This window comes from Dipodomys spectabilis, unplaced genomic scaffold (assembly GCF_019054845.1).
Source record: "Dipodomys spectabilis isolate Male_0828 unplaced genomic scaffold, ASM1905484v1 ptg000108l, whole genome shotgun sequence".
Lineage (NCBI taxonomy): Eukaryota > Metazoa > Chordata > Mammalia > Rodentia > Heteromyidae > Dipodomys > Dipodomys spectabilis.
The window spans coordinates 6,742,099-6,755,215 of NW_024870785.1; the positions used below are offsets into that span (position 1 = coordinate 6,742,099).

The following is a 13,117-nucleotide window of genomic DNA, read 5'->3' on the forward strand; positions in this document are numbered from 1 at the left end:
GTCAAGTACTCAAGAACGTACCAAAAAGAACAAATATATACGCTGTGAGAAAAGGAAGAAACAGGGCTGGGAAGGTGGCTCAGTGGTAGAGCGCTTGCCTTGCATGCATGAAGCCCTGGGTTCAAGTCCTCAGCACCACATAAGCAAAAAAAGCCAGAAGTGGTACTGTGGCTCAAATGGTAGAGTGCTAGCCTTGAGCTGAAGAGCGCAAGGGCAGTGCCCAGACCCAGAGGTCAGGCTCCATGACTGGCAAATAAAAAAAAAAAAGAAAGAAAAGGAAGAAACAGGAAAATAACTTTTCCCCCAATGGCTCACAGTTCAGTGGGATCTTCACATCTGTTGCCCTTTTCCAAATTTTAAAGCAAGCCGTATAAAAAGAAGGCGCCATACCTAGAGACTCTATGGTAATAGTGTACTGAGCCGCTCCGTTTCTACACCTGTAGCCCACAATTACATTTGCCACTTTCATGTCAACTCTGAGCTTGAGGCTGTCAAGACCAAGCAATTCTAAGAAACAAATGCAGGCAGCTCCGACTGCAGGTATGTAGAAGGAGGACAGCCCTAGCGTATAGACTTCCTTGCCTACTTGCTGGGTCCTGAAAAAGAAATTAAAATCCTGTCAGCAGATTAAAACTTATTCTCACCAAGGAAAGGAAATGACATCAATGATATACAGAGAACGAGATGTGGCTTTTCATTCCCTCCCCCTTCTTTCTCGTACATAGGCATTTGGGTTCCAGGTAGCTGCCTACATTCCCATACGACTGTCTTCTCCTAATGACCTATTCATAAGCTCAAAGTATTCCTGCTTCCAATTTCACCCAGAAAACATGGAAGAGAATTTCAGAAACACTGCCACCATGATAATCATCAACACAAGCTAAGGAGGAATTGAAGAACATTTAAGGTGTGATTATTTTAAAGCACATCTTAACTAAAATATACATCTTAAGCATAGAGGATATTTCCTAAAAGATTCCCAAGATTTTGTCAACCATGTTTGCTATGCAGAATAGGTAAATTAGAGACTACTACCTTCCTTCCAATTTACCTTTCAAGTCATTTGACTGTTTTGCCATAAAATGCATTACTTTATTACAAAACAGGCCAAAAATAAAGTACAGTAAGTCTGTACTTACATATCAAATAGTATTTGATTCCTATCAAATACTTCTCCAAATTCTGTACTTTATAAAAATTAATTATAACTAGGAGCCAGTTACTCACACCTGTAATCCTAGCTACTCAGCAGGCTGAGGTCTAGGGATCAAGGTTTGAAACTAACCTGAGCAGACAAAATCCTTGAGATTCTCAACTCCACGAAAAAGCCCAAAGTGGAGGTATGGCTCATGTATAGCACCAGCTTTGAATGAAAAAGCCAAGCCAAGTGCTCCAGACCATTTTGTGTGTGCTAGTATTAGCACACACAAAAAAGTCAATTAGCTAGGCACCAGTGGCTCACACTTGTAATCCTAGCTACTACTGAAGATCACAGTTCAAAGCCAGCCTGGGCAGGAAAGTCCATGAAACTCTTATCTCCAATAAACCACCAGAAAACCCGAAGTGGCACTGTAGCTCAAGTGGTAGAGCGCTAGCCTTGAGCTGAAGAGTTGAGGGACAGCCCTCAAGCCCAGAGTTCAAGCCCCATGACTGACAAAAACAAAACAAAAAAAACTCTGGCCAGCTTTGAGTTTGCAAACATGAGCCACCAGTGCCCCGCCAGATATACTTTTTTACAGAATATAATTAAGTCAGGCACCAGTGGCTCATGCCTGTCATCCTAGCTACTCTAGATCTAGAAGATTACATCTGAAGCCAGCTTCGGTAGGAAAACCTACCAACCCCATTTCCAAAAGAACCAGCAAAGAACTGGGCTGGAGATGTAGTTCAAGTGATAAGCTCCATCTAAGCAAGCCAAGTAGGAAAGAGCCTTGAGTTCAAATCTCAGTACCAACAAAAATAAAAAAAGAAGAGTACAATTACATTTTCAAATACTTACAGCTGTTTAGGAGCCTTGCTCCTAATTAATTCCTGGACCAGAAAAGTACCAAAGGCAAATGATGGGCGTCCATGATATAAATAATAAGTAAAATTTAGACGTTCCATTATAGCATATTTATTCACCAGCTCAGGACTAGAGAAATGTGGGAGCTGACTCAGCGAATCTGTGGCAGAGAATGAAGCAGTGTTAGTCCACTGCACTTCATGACACCAGATGTGCTCAAGGTAGATTAACTCTGTGGTAAAAGGAAACTGGTTGCTGCAATCATTTTACACCATTATCACACTTGTATCACAACGAACCAGCCAAAACACAGTAGTTTTATTTTAGTTCAGTGTAGAGACTTAGTCCTCACTTTTATGGGTAATCCCCATTAAAATGAAGGGGCTCTGAAGTTGCATCTCCCCCATTAAACCTACTTGTAATTCTATCTGCTTTTGTTTTATTTTTCCCAGATTCTCTTTAGGATCCACAATTAGCTCAGCAGAGTTCTGTCTCATCCTTTTTAGACTTTTGCTCCTCATAAGTAAAATAGCACTGAGCAAGAAGATCACTCAAGACCTTCAAGGCTGATATGCTGCATGATTTTTTGTCATGGAATCTTCCTCCTACCACAGTTGTGGTTTGGTTGAGGTCTGTTCCACTGCCAGTGGAGCTGGGCTAATGACTACGGCAGGTGTGCAAGGATTTCTGGACTTCCTAGATGAAGTGTCACATCTGTTACAGGCACCAATGGGGAGAATCCTCAGTCTCTGAAACATCCCTAAACCCACACAACAGCACTTAAAGAGAAGAAAGAGAACATGCCTTCTTCACCTTTCTGTTCTCATGTACTGTGCAAAGCACCCAAGATGCCAGCTAGGTGATAGGGTTGAAGCCATGATGACAGAGGATTCTGTCCTATATTTGATAAACGATTTACCTTCATAATGGCAAGAACCCTTTAGTTACAAAATCTTAGTTACAAAGTCTCTGCTAATTGCACATACATCAGAACATCCATTTTCATAATACACTAAGAGCTACATTTGGTCAGTAATTGACAAATGTTTATTGAAGGCCTAGCATTACACTAGGCTCTGGGAACAAGATAAATTCAATACCTCAAAATTTGAACTTCTAACGAGGCACCAGTGGCTCATGCCTATAATCCCAGCTACTCAGGAGGCTGAGATCTGAGGATTATGGTTCAAAGCTAGCCTGGGCAGGAAAGTCCGTGAGACTGTTATCTCCAATTAACTACCACAAAACTGGAAGTGGAGCTGTGGCTCAAGTGGTAGAGCACTCACCTTAAGCTCAAGAGCTCAGGGATAGTGCCCAGGCCCAGAGTTCAAGCCCCAAGACCAACCAAAAAAAAAAAAATTTTTTTTTTTTTACCTTCTAAGACAGATACATTAAAAAATTCATTTTTAGGGCTGGGAAGGTGGCTCAGTGGTAGAGTGCTTGCCTTGCATGCGTGAGGCCCTGGGTTCGATTCCGCAGCATCACATAAGCAGAAAAAGCCAGAAGTGGTGCTATGACTCAAGTGGTAGAATGCTTGCCTTGAGCTGAAGAGCTGAGGGACAGCACCCAGGCCCAGAGTTCAAGCCCACGACCAACAAAAAAAAAAAAAAAAAATCATTTTTATAAAAATGGCATGGGAGTCAGGCACCGGTGGCTCATGCCATAATCCTAGCTACTCAGGAGACTGAGATCTGAGGATCATGGTTCAAAGCCAGTCCAGGCAGGAAAATCTGTGAGACTCTTATCTCCAGTTATCCACCAGAAAACCAGAAGTGGTGCTGTGGCTCAAATGGTAGAGGGCTCGCGTTGAGCTGAAGAGTTGAGGGACAGCGCCCAGGCCCAGGGTTCACAGCCCATGACCAAAAAAAAAAAAAAGATGGCATGGCACAAGCCCATAAACCCAGCATGAAGCAGAAGCAGGAGGAACACAAATTCAAAGCCAGACTGTCAATAATAAAAATTTAGATAGCTCAATGGTAGAGTGTTTGTTACACACACACACAACACACACACACGTGCATCTGCTTGTGCACACATACACACAGAAGCAATTTGACTTTAGGTATGTCAATATACTTGAAATACACTTGCATATAGAGTATGACATATTTTTACTTCTATGTACAAATTACTAGTCAAATAGAGCAATATAGATAATAGCATCACAGGCAACATATCAAAGGCTAACCCTGAATGCAAAGCTAGAAGAAAAACAAATAGCTGAGTTCAAGAATGACACAACATTCAAAACGCCTATAGTATATAGAGAGAAATGTGTGGGGCAGCTGGTACTTATTTCATGAGAGCTTTACAAATGCCTTATTTCATTCCACTCTCTCAGTAACATGTACGATGAGCACTGTGCTATTAATCTTATTCAGAGAAGTGACAAAAGGTTAAATTTCTTGCCCAAGGCCATATAGCTATTATTTAGCAGAGCAAGAGTTTAATGTCAATACTAATAATAGTAACCTTTATGATACTATACTGCAAAGAAAGGGATATTTTTTTTGGAAAGGTATAATATAAACAAGTACATATATTTCCCAGCAAGTTTAGCACTAGTAACCTAATACACTGACTTTGAATTCACAATACATTTTTCAATTAGTATCCCGTGTTTGCCACTGAAATGTGCTTTTCTTTTAAAAATAGAAGCACTGAAGGAAAAAGATTAGCTTTATGTACATTTGTTAGTATCTACCTTCCATACTACTAAAATGCTTCTAAAGTAAAAAGTTCTCATAATAACTTACCTCCTATGGCTAGTGTGTTGGCAGACTGCCAGCCAAACAACCTGCCAGGATCAAATGGTGATAAGGACTAAAAATGAGAAAAAGTCAGAGTTAAAGCTCACTCATTCAAAAATAAATGACATAAAAGGCAATGTGTTTTCCCTTCTTGAACACAATGTAAAAAACTTATTGCAGCTAGGCGTCAGTGGCTCACACCTATAATCCTAGCTACTCAGGAGGCTGAGATCTGAGGACTGAGGTTCAAAGCCAGTCTGGGTAGGAAAGTGTGAGACTCTTATCTCCAATAAACCACTCAGAAAACTGGAAGTGGTACTGTGGTTCAAATGGTAGAGTGCTAGCCTTGAGCAAAAGCTCAGGGACAGTGCTCAGGCCCTGAGTTCAAGCCCCAGGACTGGCAAAAAAATAAAAATGTGTAAGTCTCTAGGTTTGATCATTAAATTTTTTTTTGGTCATAGGGACTGAACTTGGACCCTGAGCTCTTTTGCTCAAGGCTAGTCCTCTACCACTCCAATCTCCAATTGACACTCCAATTAACTGCCAAGAGTCTCTTAGACTTTCCTATCCCAGCTGGTTTTGAACTGGGATTCATAGATCTCAGACTCCTGAATAGCTAAGATTTCAGGTGTGAGACACCAGCACCTGGCACTCTATAATTTTATTTTTTGGCCAATCCTGGGGCTTGAACTCAGGGCCAGGGCACTGTCCCCAAGCTTCTTTTTGCTCAAGGCTAGCACTCTACCACTTGAGCCACAGCACCACTCAGCCTTTTCTGTTTATGTGGTACTGATGAATCAAACCCAGGACTTCATGCATGCTAGGCAAGCACTCCACCACTAAGTCACCTACCCAGCCCTCTAAATATTTTTGTTGTTCTTGCTGTTATTGGTTATGGGCTTGAACTCTGGGCCTGGGTGCTGTCCCTGAGCTCTTCGTATCAAGGCGAGAGCTCTACCACTTGAACACAGCACCACTTCCAGTTTTCTGTTGGTTAATTGGAGGTAAGAGTCTCACGGATTTTCCTGCCCAGACTGGCTTTGAACCTCAATCTTTAGATCTCAGCCTCCTAAGTAGCTAGGATTACAGGCATGAGCCACTGGCATCCATATTTTTTTAAAACATCTATCACTATATAGTAAACCTACTTTAAAAAGAACCAGGAGCCAATGGCTCATGCCTGTATTCCTTAACTACTTAGGAAGCGGAAATCTAAGGATCACATTTTGAAACCAGGTCAGGCCGCAAAGTTTGTGAGACTCAACTTCAATCATCCCTCGAAAAGCCCTAAGTGGAACTATGGCTTAAGTGGTAGAGCACTGGCTTTGAGCAAAAAAATGTAGGACCAGTGCTCAGGCCCTGAGTTTTTAAGCACCAGTATGTGAACAAAAAAAAAAAAAAAAAGATTTTTTTTTTAGAATTATCAGAATTTAGAATTTTTTTATAGAATTATAGAGCATATAAGAATGAGTATGTCAGAGGAGAAAATGGAAACACCTTTGAACTGAGAAATGAGCAAAAGAAGGTGTTCTTGACTGAAATCCCTAAGCAGGCTTTTAGGAATCTTTAAAATACAAGCAGAGTTATAGGCTGTGTGCTATATCCTACCTACATTCTACTTTACCATGTGTAAATCATGCTGTATGCTAAATGTCCACCACTTAAAAGATGCATACTAAACAAAGTACCTGAATGAGGTGGTAGAGTGTAATATCAGGTGGCAGAACAGTAGGAGAAGTGCACTGTGGGAAGAGAGCAGTTTTGAGCTTTGGGTAAGGAGTTAAGGCCATCTTCAGTAGCTGGGGATCCACTTTCTTTGAAGAGATCTCATTTTCTTCACTCTGAACAACCTATTAAAAAAGAGATCAGACATAATGTTTAGATAGTAAATATCTTTAAGGATTTACAGACTATTTACCAACACAGATGATTCCTACTAGAGTAACATTGGTAAAAATAGTACCAGGTTAATAGTTCAAAAGCAAACTAGCTGTGAGACTTTGGACTAGATATTTAATATCAAGCCTGTTTCCATTTGAACAAAATTAGGAAGATGAAAGAGATAATCCATTGCTTTCAAACTATATGCTTTTGAAAAAAAGACTGCTACTATAATGTTTAAAATATTTAAATATTAAACAGCAAGTATTTTAAAATATTTAAAAACTACTAGATGATTCCTGTATCCTTCCTTCTCAGCTGATATAATTTTGAGTCTTAATTTCTGACAGGTGAGTAAAAGCAGAATCTAAAATAGATTATGTTAACACTAGCTTGGCAACATGAAACTTTTGAAGATTAGATGAATGAATGATACCCTCAAATTTCCTCCGACACAGGGCTGGGAAGGTGGCTCAGTGGTAGAGTGCTTGCCTTGAATGCATGAGGCCCTTGGTTTGATTCCTCAGCTGGTGCTGAAAAAGCTGGAAGTGGCGCTGTGGCTCAAGTGGTAGAGCCCTAGCCTTGAGCTGAAGAGCTAAGAGACAGCGCCCAGGCCCAGAGTTCAGACAGCATGACCAACAAAAACAAAAAATTTCCTCTCACCAAGCACACTTCAAAAAGCAAAAAGGAGCACTTTTCAGTAAGGCCCTCTAAAGAATTTATATGAGTAGCTAGAGCTTATGCTTTAATTTTTTTACCTCTTTAAAACAGGAAAACAACAGAATAATGCATCAGCCACAATAAATCTAAAATATACTTATTCCTAGAGGCAATCAGACCCTGACTCTCATTCTACCCTGTAGACAAACTGGAGCTACGAAAATGTAATAGGGAAAAAGAATCTCTATAATGCACTAGCTCCCTTTCAATTTAGGATGTAAAAAAAAAAAAATTTATTTTTTTTTGGGGGGGGTCCAGTCGTGGGGCCTGAACTCTGGGCCTGGGCGCTGTCCCTCAGCTCTTCAGCTCAAGGCTAGCGCTCTACCACTTGCGCCACAGCGCCACTTCTGGTTTTTTTCTTTTTGCTTATGTGGTGCTGAGGAATCGAACCCAGGGCCTCTGGCATGCAAGGCAAGCGCTCTACCACTGAGCCACCTTCCCAGCCCCTAGGATGTAAAAATTTTTAATGCTCATTATGCTCTTCAACCTAATGAAATACTTCAGCGATTATATTTTAGCATCAAGTGAGAGCTACACAATCCAGATATTTCTGCTGAACCTAAAATCAGTTCTATTTCGCCATAATACATAAAAGTGCTATCCATACCTGGCTGACCCCCCCAGGAGCATACATTGTAGTAGCAAGGGCCAGGAGGGTATGCCCTTCCAGTAGCATACTGCTTACACTGGCCTGATTGGTGGGAATCAAAATCTGAGCATTTGCAAGGCTAGCCTGGAAGATCAGTTTGGAATCTGGAAAATAAAAGGGTAATTTTTTTGTCTCCTTAAAAGGGATAAATACTAAATTAAAGGGTACATTGTTCTAAGAAAGGAAATTAACTTTCTAAGTTTAAAAGCAATAGAAATATATCACGAAGGAAAGGATGATTTGTATTTAAAAAAAAAAAAGATTTCAAGCAAAGAAAACAGAAAGGTAACACTCAGTAGGCTGATATCTGAGGATTATGCTTCAAAGCCAGCTCGAGCAGGAAAGTCTGTGAGACTCTTATTTCCAATTAACTACCAAAAAGCCATGAGTGGTGCTATGGCTCAAAGTGGTAGAGCACTAGCCTTGAGTAACAAAAACTCAAGGACAGCACCCAAGCTCTTAATAACCCAAGCCCCAGGACTGGCACAAAAAATTAAAAAATAAAGAGTAAGGCAAAACTGGTCAGGCACCAGTGGCTCACACCTGTAATCCTAGCTACTTAGGAGGCTGAGATCTGAGGACTGCAGTTCAGAGCCAGCCTAGGCAGAAAAGTCCTTGAGACTCTTCTCTCCAATTAACTGCCAGAAAACCAGAAGAGCTCAGGGACAGCCCCCAGGCCCAGAGTTCAAGCCCCAAGATCAAAAAAAAAAAAAAAAAAAAATATATATATATATATATATATATATATATATATATATATTGGTCGGAACTCCAGTGGCACAATCGGTTAGTGCATAGTACTTAAAAGACAAAGCCTAGCATGGGTGGTTCACACCTGTAATCCTGAACCCAGCCCAGGCAGGAAAGTCTGAGATACTCCTGTCTCTACTAGACTACTCAGAAAAAGCTAGGAAGTAGCACTGTGGCTCAAGTAGTAGAGCATTAACCCTGAGCATAATAAGGCTCAGGACAGCAAGTGCCCAGGCCCTGAATTCAACCCCAGGACCAGCAAAAAATATATACAAAAATTACAACAAATGACAATCTCAGGAAGTAATGATCTTAACAAGGAGTTTATACAAACCAATGCCAAAAATACTAACAGCCAAATAGAAGCAATAACCAATTTCAAGGAAGGAAATGCAAAATGCCTACCTCATCAAAAGAGTTCACTAGCAATGAGAAAACTTCAAACAGATGCCATCAATCAGTTATCAAATCAGCAGTAATTTTTTTTTTTGTCGGTCGTGGGGCTTGAACTCTGGGCTTGGGCGCTATCCCTGAGCTCTTCAGCTCAAGGCGAACGCTCTACTGCTTGAGCCACAGCGCCACTTTCCACTTTCGGCTTTCAAGTGGTTTATTAGAGATAAGAGTCTCAGACTTTTCTGCCCTGGCTGGCTTTGAACGGTGATCCTCAGATCTCAGCCTCCTGAGTAGCTAGGATTACAGGCGTGAGCCACCAGTGCCTGGCAACAGCAGTAATTTTTAACACTAGCTAAGTTCTTAAGTTAACAGCTATTTTCTGTCTGATTGTAACCAGAACAAGGATCTCAGAGGCTACCTTAGAGGACACAGCAATCCTATGTATTTTTTTTCATTCCATCTGGAACTCCTTAACAAAGGATTCAGGGGGTATATGCTTAGCAAATGAGAGGCCCTCCATCCCTCACACTGCAAAATAAACCAATAAAAACAATAAAAGTTTCCTAATAGCCAGGCACTGGTGGCTCACACCTATAATTCTAGCTATTCAGAAGGCTGAGATCTGAGGATCACAGTTCAAAGCCAATTATCCACCAGAAAACCAGAAGTGGAGCTATGGCTCAAAGTGGTAGACCACTAGCCTTCTGAAAAAGAGCTCAGGCTCTGAGTTCAAGCCCCACAACCAAAAATAAATAAATAAATAAAAAAGATTCCTAAGAAGATATGTGGTAAGATAGGCTGTGGTAGGAAAAGGGAACATAATTCATAAGCTCTCAGCCCCAAATCTTGCTTTTTTTGATGGCAAGAAGTTAATATGTTTTTATCTGTTTCATAAGTGTGAGCCTGGATTACTGTTAGATATATGACTATAATCAAATGATTTAAAGAGTCCACAGTTACATTCAATAAACCCATTACCTAAAAAGGAGGTTTTTGACTACAATATATTCATACCTGTTAAATTACTGGAAACCTGTCGACACTGGACTAAAAATTCAAACCAAGGGTGAGCTTCATGTAATTCTTTCTTTTCCAAACAGGGACAATTTTCAGGACTAAGTCTGTATTTAAAAAATAAAAAAAAAAGCAAAGCAAAAGCAAATAATACTTCTTTGGTAACATACTTGAAATGACAGAGTTAAAACTGTTTGCATTAAAAAAAGAATCTTGACATTCAGGAGGATGGTACAGGAGAATCATGAGCTACATAGTAAGAACCACTCTCAAAAAACGAAAAGAGAAAGAAAAAGTCTTGGTATTACAAAATAAATTTAACACAAAATATTCCCATTTTTTGTATTTTATTTTACATTTTCTTTATGAGCTGAAAGTAGATAACGTTTTTAGAGATTTTAAAGACTTGTTTAATACCATGATGAAATTTTACCAACTCTAAGAAAGTTAACATATATCTTGAACTTTAAGATACTATATATATGGGGCTGGGAATGTGGCTCAGTGGTAGTGCTTGCCTTGCATGTATGAGGCCCTGGGCTCGATTCCTCAGCACCACATAGCAGAAAAAGCCAGAAGTGGTGCTGTAGCTCAAGTGGTAGAGTAGCTAACCTTGAGCTATAGAGCTCAGGGACAGCGCCCAGGCCCAGAGTTGAGGCATGTGCACATGCACATGCACACACACACACACACACACACACACACACACACACACACACACACACACAAGATACTATATATATGAACATATTGAAATAAAAAGATACTATTTATTTGAGGGGCTTTTACAACAAAAACCTCTTAGCATTTTCAAACTTAAGTTTTCAAAAACCTTTACAGAATTATAGCGAGACTAAAACTAGGCACTTAAGGCTCAGAATCAGTCCTTTGAAAATAAAGATTTAAAATTTTCCTGTTGCCACAGTAGCTTTGGAGAAAACAATTCCATGTCTGAGCTGGGAAGGTGGCTCAGTGGTAGAGTGCTCGGCTTGCATGCATGAGGCCCTGGGTTCGATTCCTCAGCACCACATAAGCAGAAAAACCTGGAAGTGGCGCTATGGATCAAGTGGTAGAGTGCTAGCCTTAAGCTGAAGAGCTGAGGAAAAGTGCCCAGGCCCAGAGTTCCAGCCCTATGACTGACAAAAAAAAAAACAATTCCATGTCTAAGAAAGACTCAATGATAAGGACCAGAAATCTATTGTTTGAATTGCTAGTCTCTCCTACATAAAACCTTTTTCAAAAAGTGTTCTCTCCAGGCACTAGTGATTCACGCCTGTAATACTAGCTACTCTAGCTACTCGGGAGGTCAAGATCTGAGGATAGAGGTTTGAAGTCAGCCCAAAAAGACAAGTTTCCTTCAGACTCTTATCTCCAATTAACTACTCAAAAACTGGAAGTGGTGCTGTGGCTCAAGTGGTAAAACTCTAGCCGTGAGCACAAAGCAGCTCAGGGACAGTACCCAGGCCCTGAGTTCAAGACCTACAACCAAAAAAAAAAAAAAAAAAAAAAAAGTGTTCTCTATTAGGGCAAAAGTATGGACTCTGGATCCAAAAGTAAATTAATTAAATCTGCCTGTAACTAGCTATACACCTTAGGTAGGGTACGTAATCTCTCTCAAGGCTCAGTTTCAAGACTGAGTATGTGGCTCAGTGGTAGAACATTTGCCTAAGGGTACTGGATTTGATCCCCAGCATGCCAAGAAATTTTTTTTCTAAAAGCTTCTCTAAGGCTGGCTCACACCTGTAATCCTAGCTATTCAGGAGGCTAAGATCTGAAGATCATGGTTTTTGCAAGATAAAGTTAGTTGATTACAATTAAAACACTTAACCTAGTGCCAAGAACATTATAAACATCTATTTATTACAGAGTATACAGAATACTTTTTTTGGGCTGGGAAGGTGGCTCAGTGGTAGAGTGCTTGCCTTGCATGCATGAGGCCCTGGGTTTGATTCCTCAGTACCACATAAGCATAAAGAAAAAAGCTGGAAGTGGCGCTGTGGCTCAAATGGTAGAGTGCTAGCCTTGAGCTGAAGAGCTGAGGGACAGCACCCAGGCCCTGAGTTCAGGCCCCACGACCAGACAAAAAAAAAACCCAGAATACTTTTTTTGCTGTATGTAACCACTGACTGACCTAATTGCAATTAACACCAGCCACAGGATTCTGCAGGTTGATCTTAGTCTGATATATACTGACCTCCATCTAAACAGGTTTTAAGTTATCTAGCCAGGTGCCGGTGGCTCACGCCTATAATCCTAGCTACTCAGGAGGCTGAGATCTGAGGATGGTGGTTCAAAGCCAGCCTGGACAGGAAAGCCTGTGAGACTCTCATTTCCAATAAACCACTCAGAAAACCAGAAATGGTGCTGTGGCTCATGTGGTAGACGTGAGCCTTGAGCTGAAGAGCTCAGGGACAACACCCAAGCCCAGAGTTCTAGACCAAAAAAAAAAAACAAAACGTATCTGATATACCTTGCAGTGACTTTGGAATCAGGGTGGTTTGCATTCTCCAGGTAACCAAGATATCAAAGAACTCCAAGTGAACCTTCCTAAGTTTCCTTGCTTTTAAACGTTTGTCTTTTAAACATTTTTAAATGTTTAAAATGTTAAATGGTGGTGTAATTAAAGTGGTAGAGCACAGCCTTGAGTGCACAAGGACAAGTTCAAGCCCCAGAACAGGCACAAAAATAAATGGATACATGAATGCATACAGGTTATCTTTTCCTTTTAAATGATGTAGGCATGTAAGTATAGTGCCTATTCTAATCTCAGGTTAATTAAAAAGTTAAAAGGATGCTTCAGAATTAGTATCAAACGAAAATCTCATACGCATTTAGTTTAACATGGTACTGAACTATAAGTACCCAGTGTTGAGTTGAGAGAAAATACTTGAAAAGATCATATGGCTGGAGGTGTGGCTCAAGGGGTAAAGTGCCATCTGAGCAAACGCAAGACCG

General features: G+C 40.5%; 1 protein-coding gene across 2 annotated transcripts in view; it reads right to left on the reverse strand.

Annotated features, from left to right (window-relative positions):
• The window catches only part of Spg11 (SPG11 vesicle trafficking associated, spatacsin), a 57,130-nt gene that overhangs the window by 22,477 nt on the left and 21,536 nt on the right, over positions 1–13,117 (reverse strand). For both annotated transcript variants that reach the window (XM_042687775.1, XM_042687776.1), the window contains 6 exons: positions 10,163–10,269; positions 7,964–8,109; positions 6,444–6,605; positions 4,762–4,828; positions 2,000–2,165; positions 391–596 (listed from right to left, as the gene is read on the reverse strand). In XM_042687775.1, coding sequence (XP_042543709.1) covers positions 391–596; positions 2,000–2,165; positions 4,762–4,828; positions 6,444–6,605; positions 7,964–8,109; positions 10,163–10,269 — 854 coding nt within the window. The remainder of the gene's footprint in view (positions 1–390; positions 597–1,999; positions 2,166–4,761; positions 4,829–6,443; positions 6,606–7,963; positions 8,110–10,162; positions 10,270–13,117) is intronic.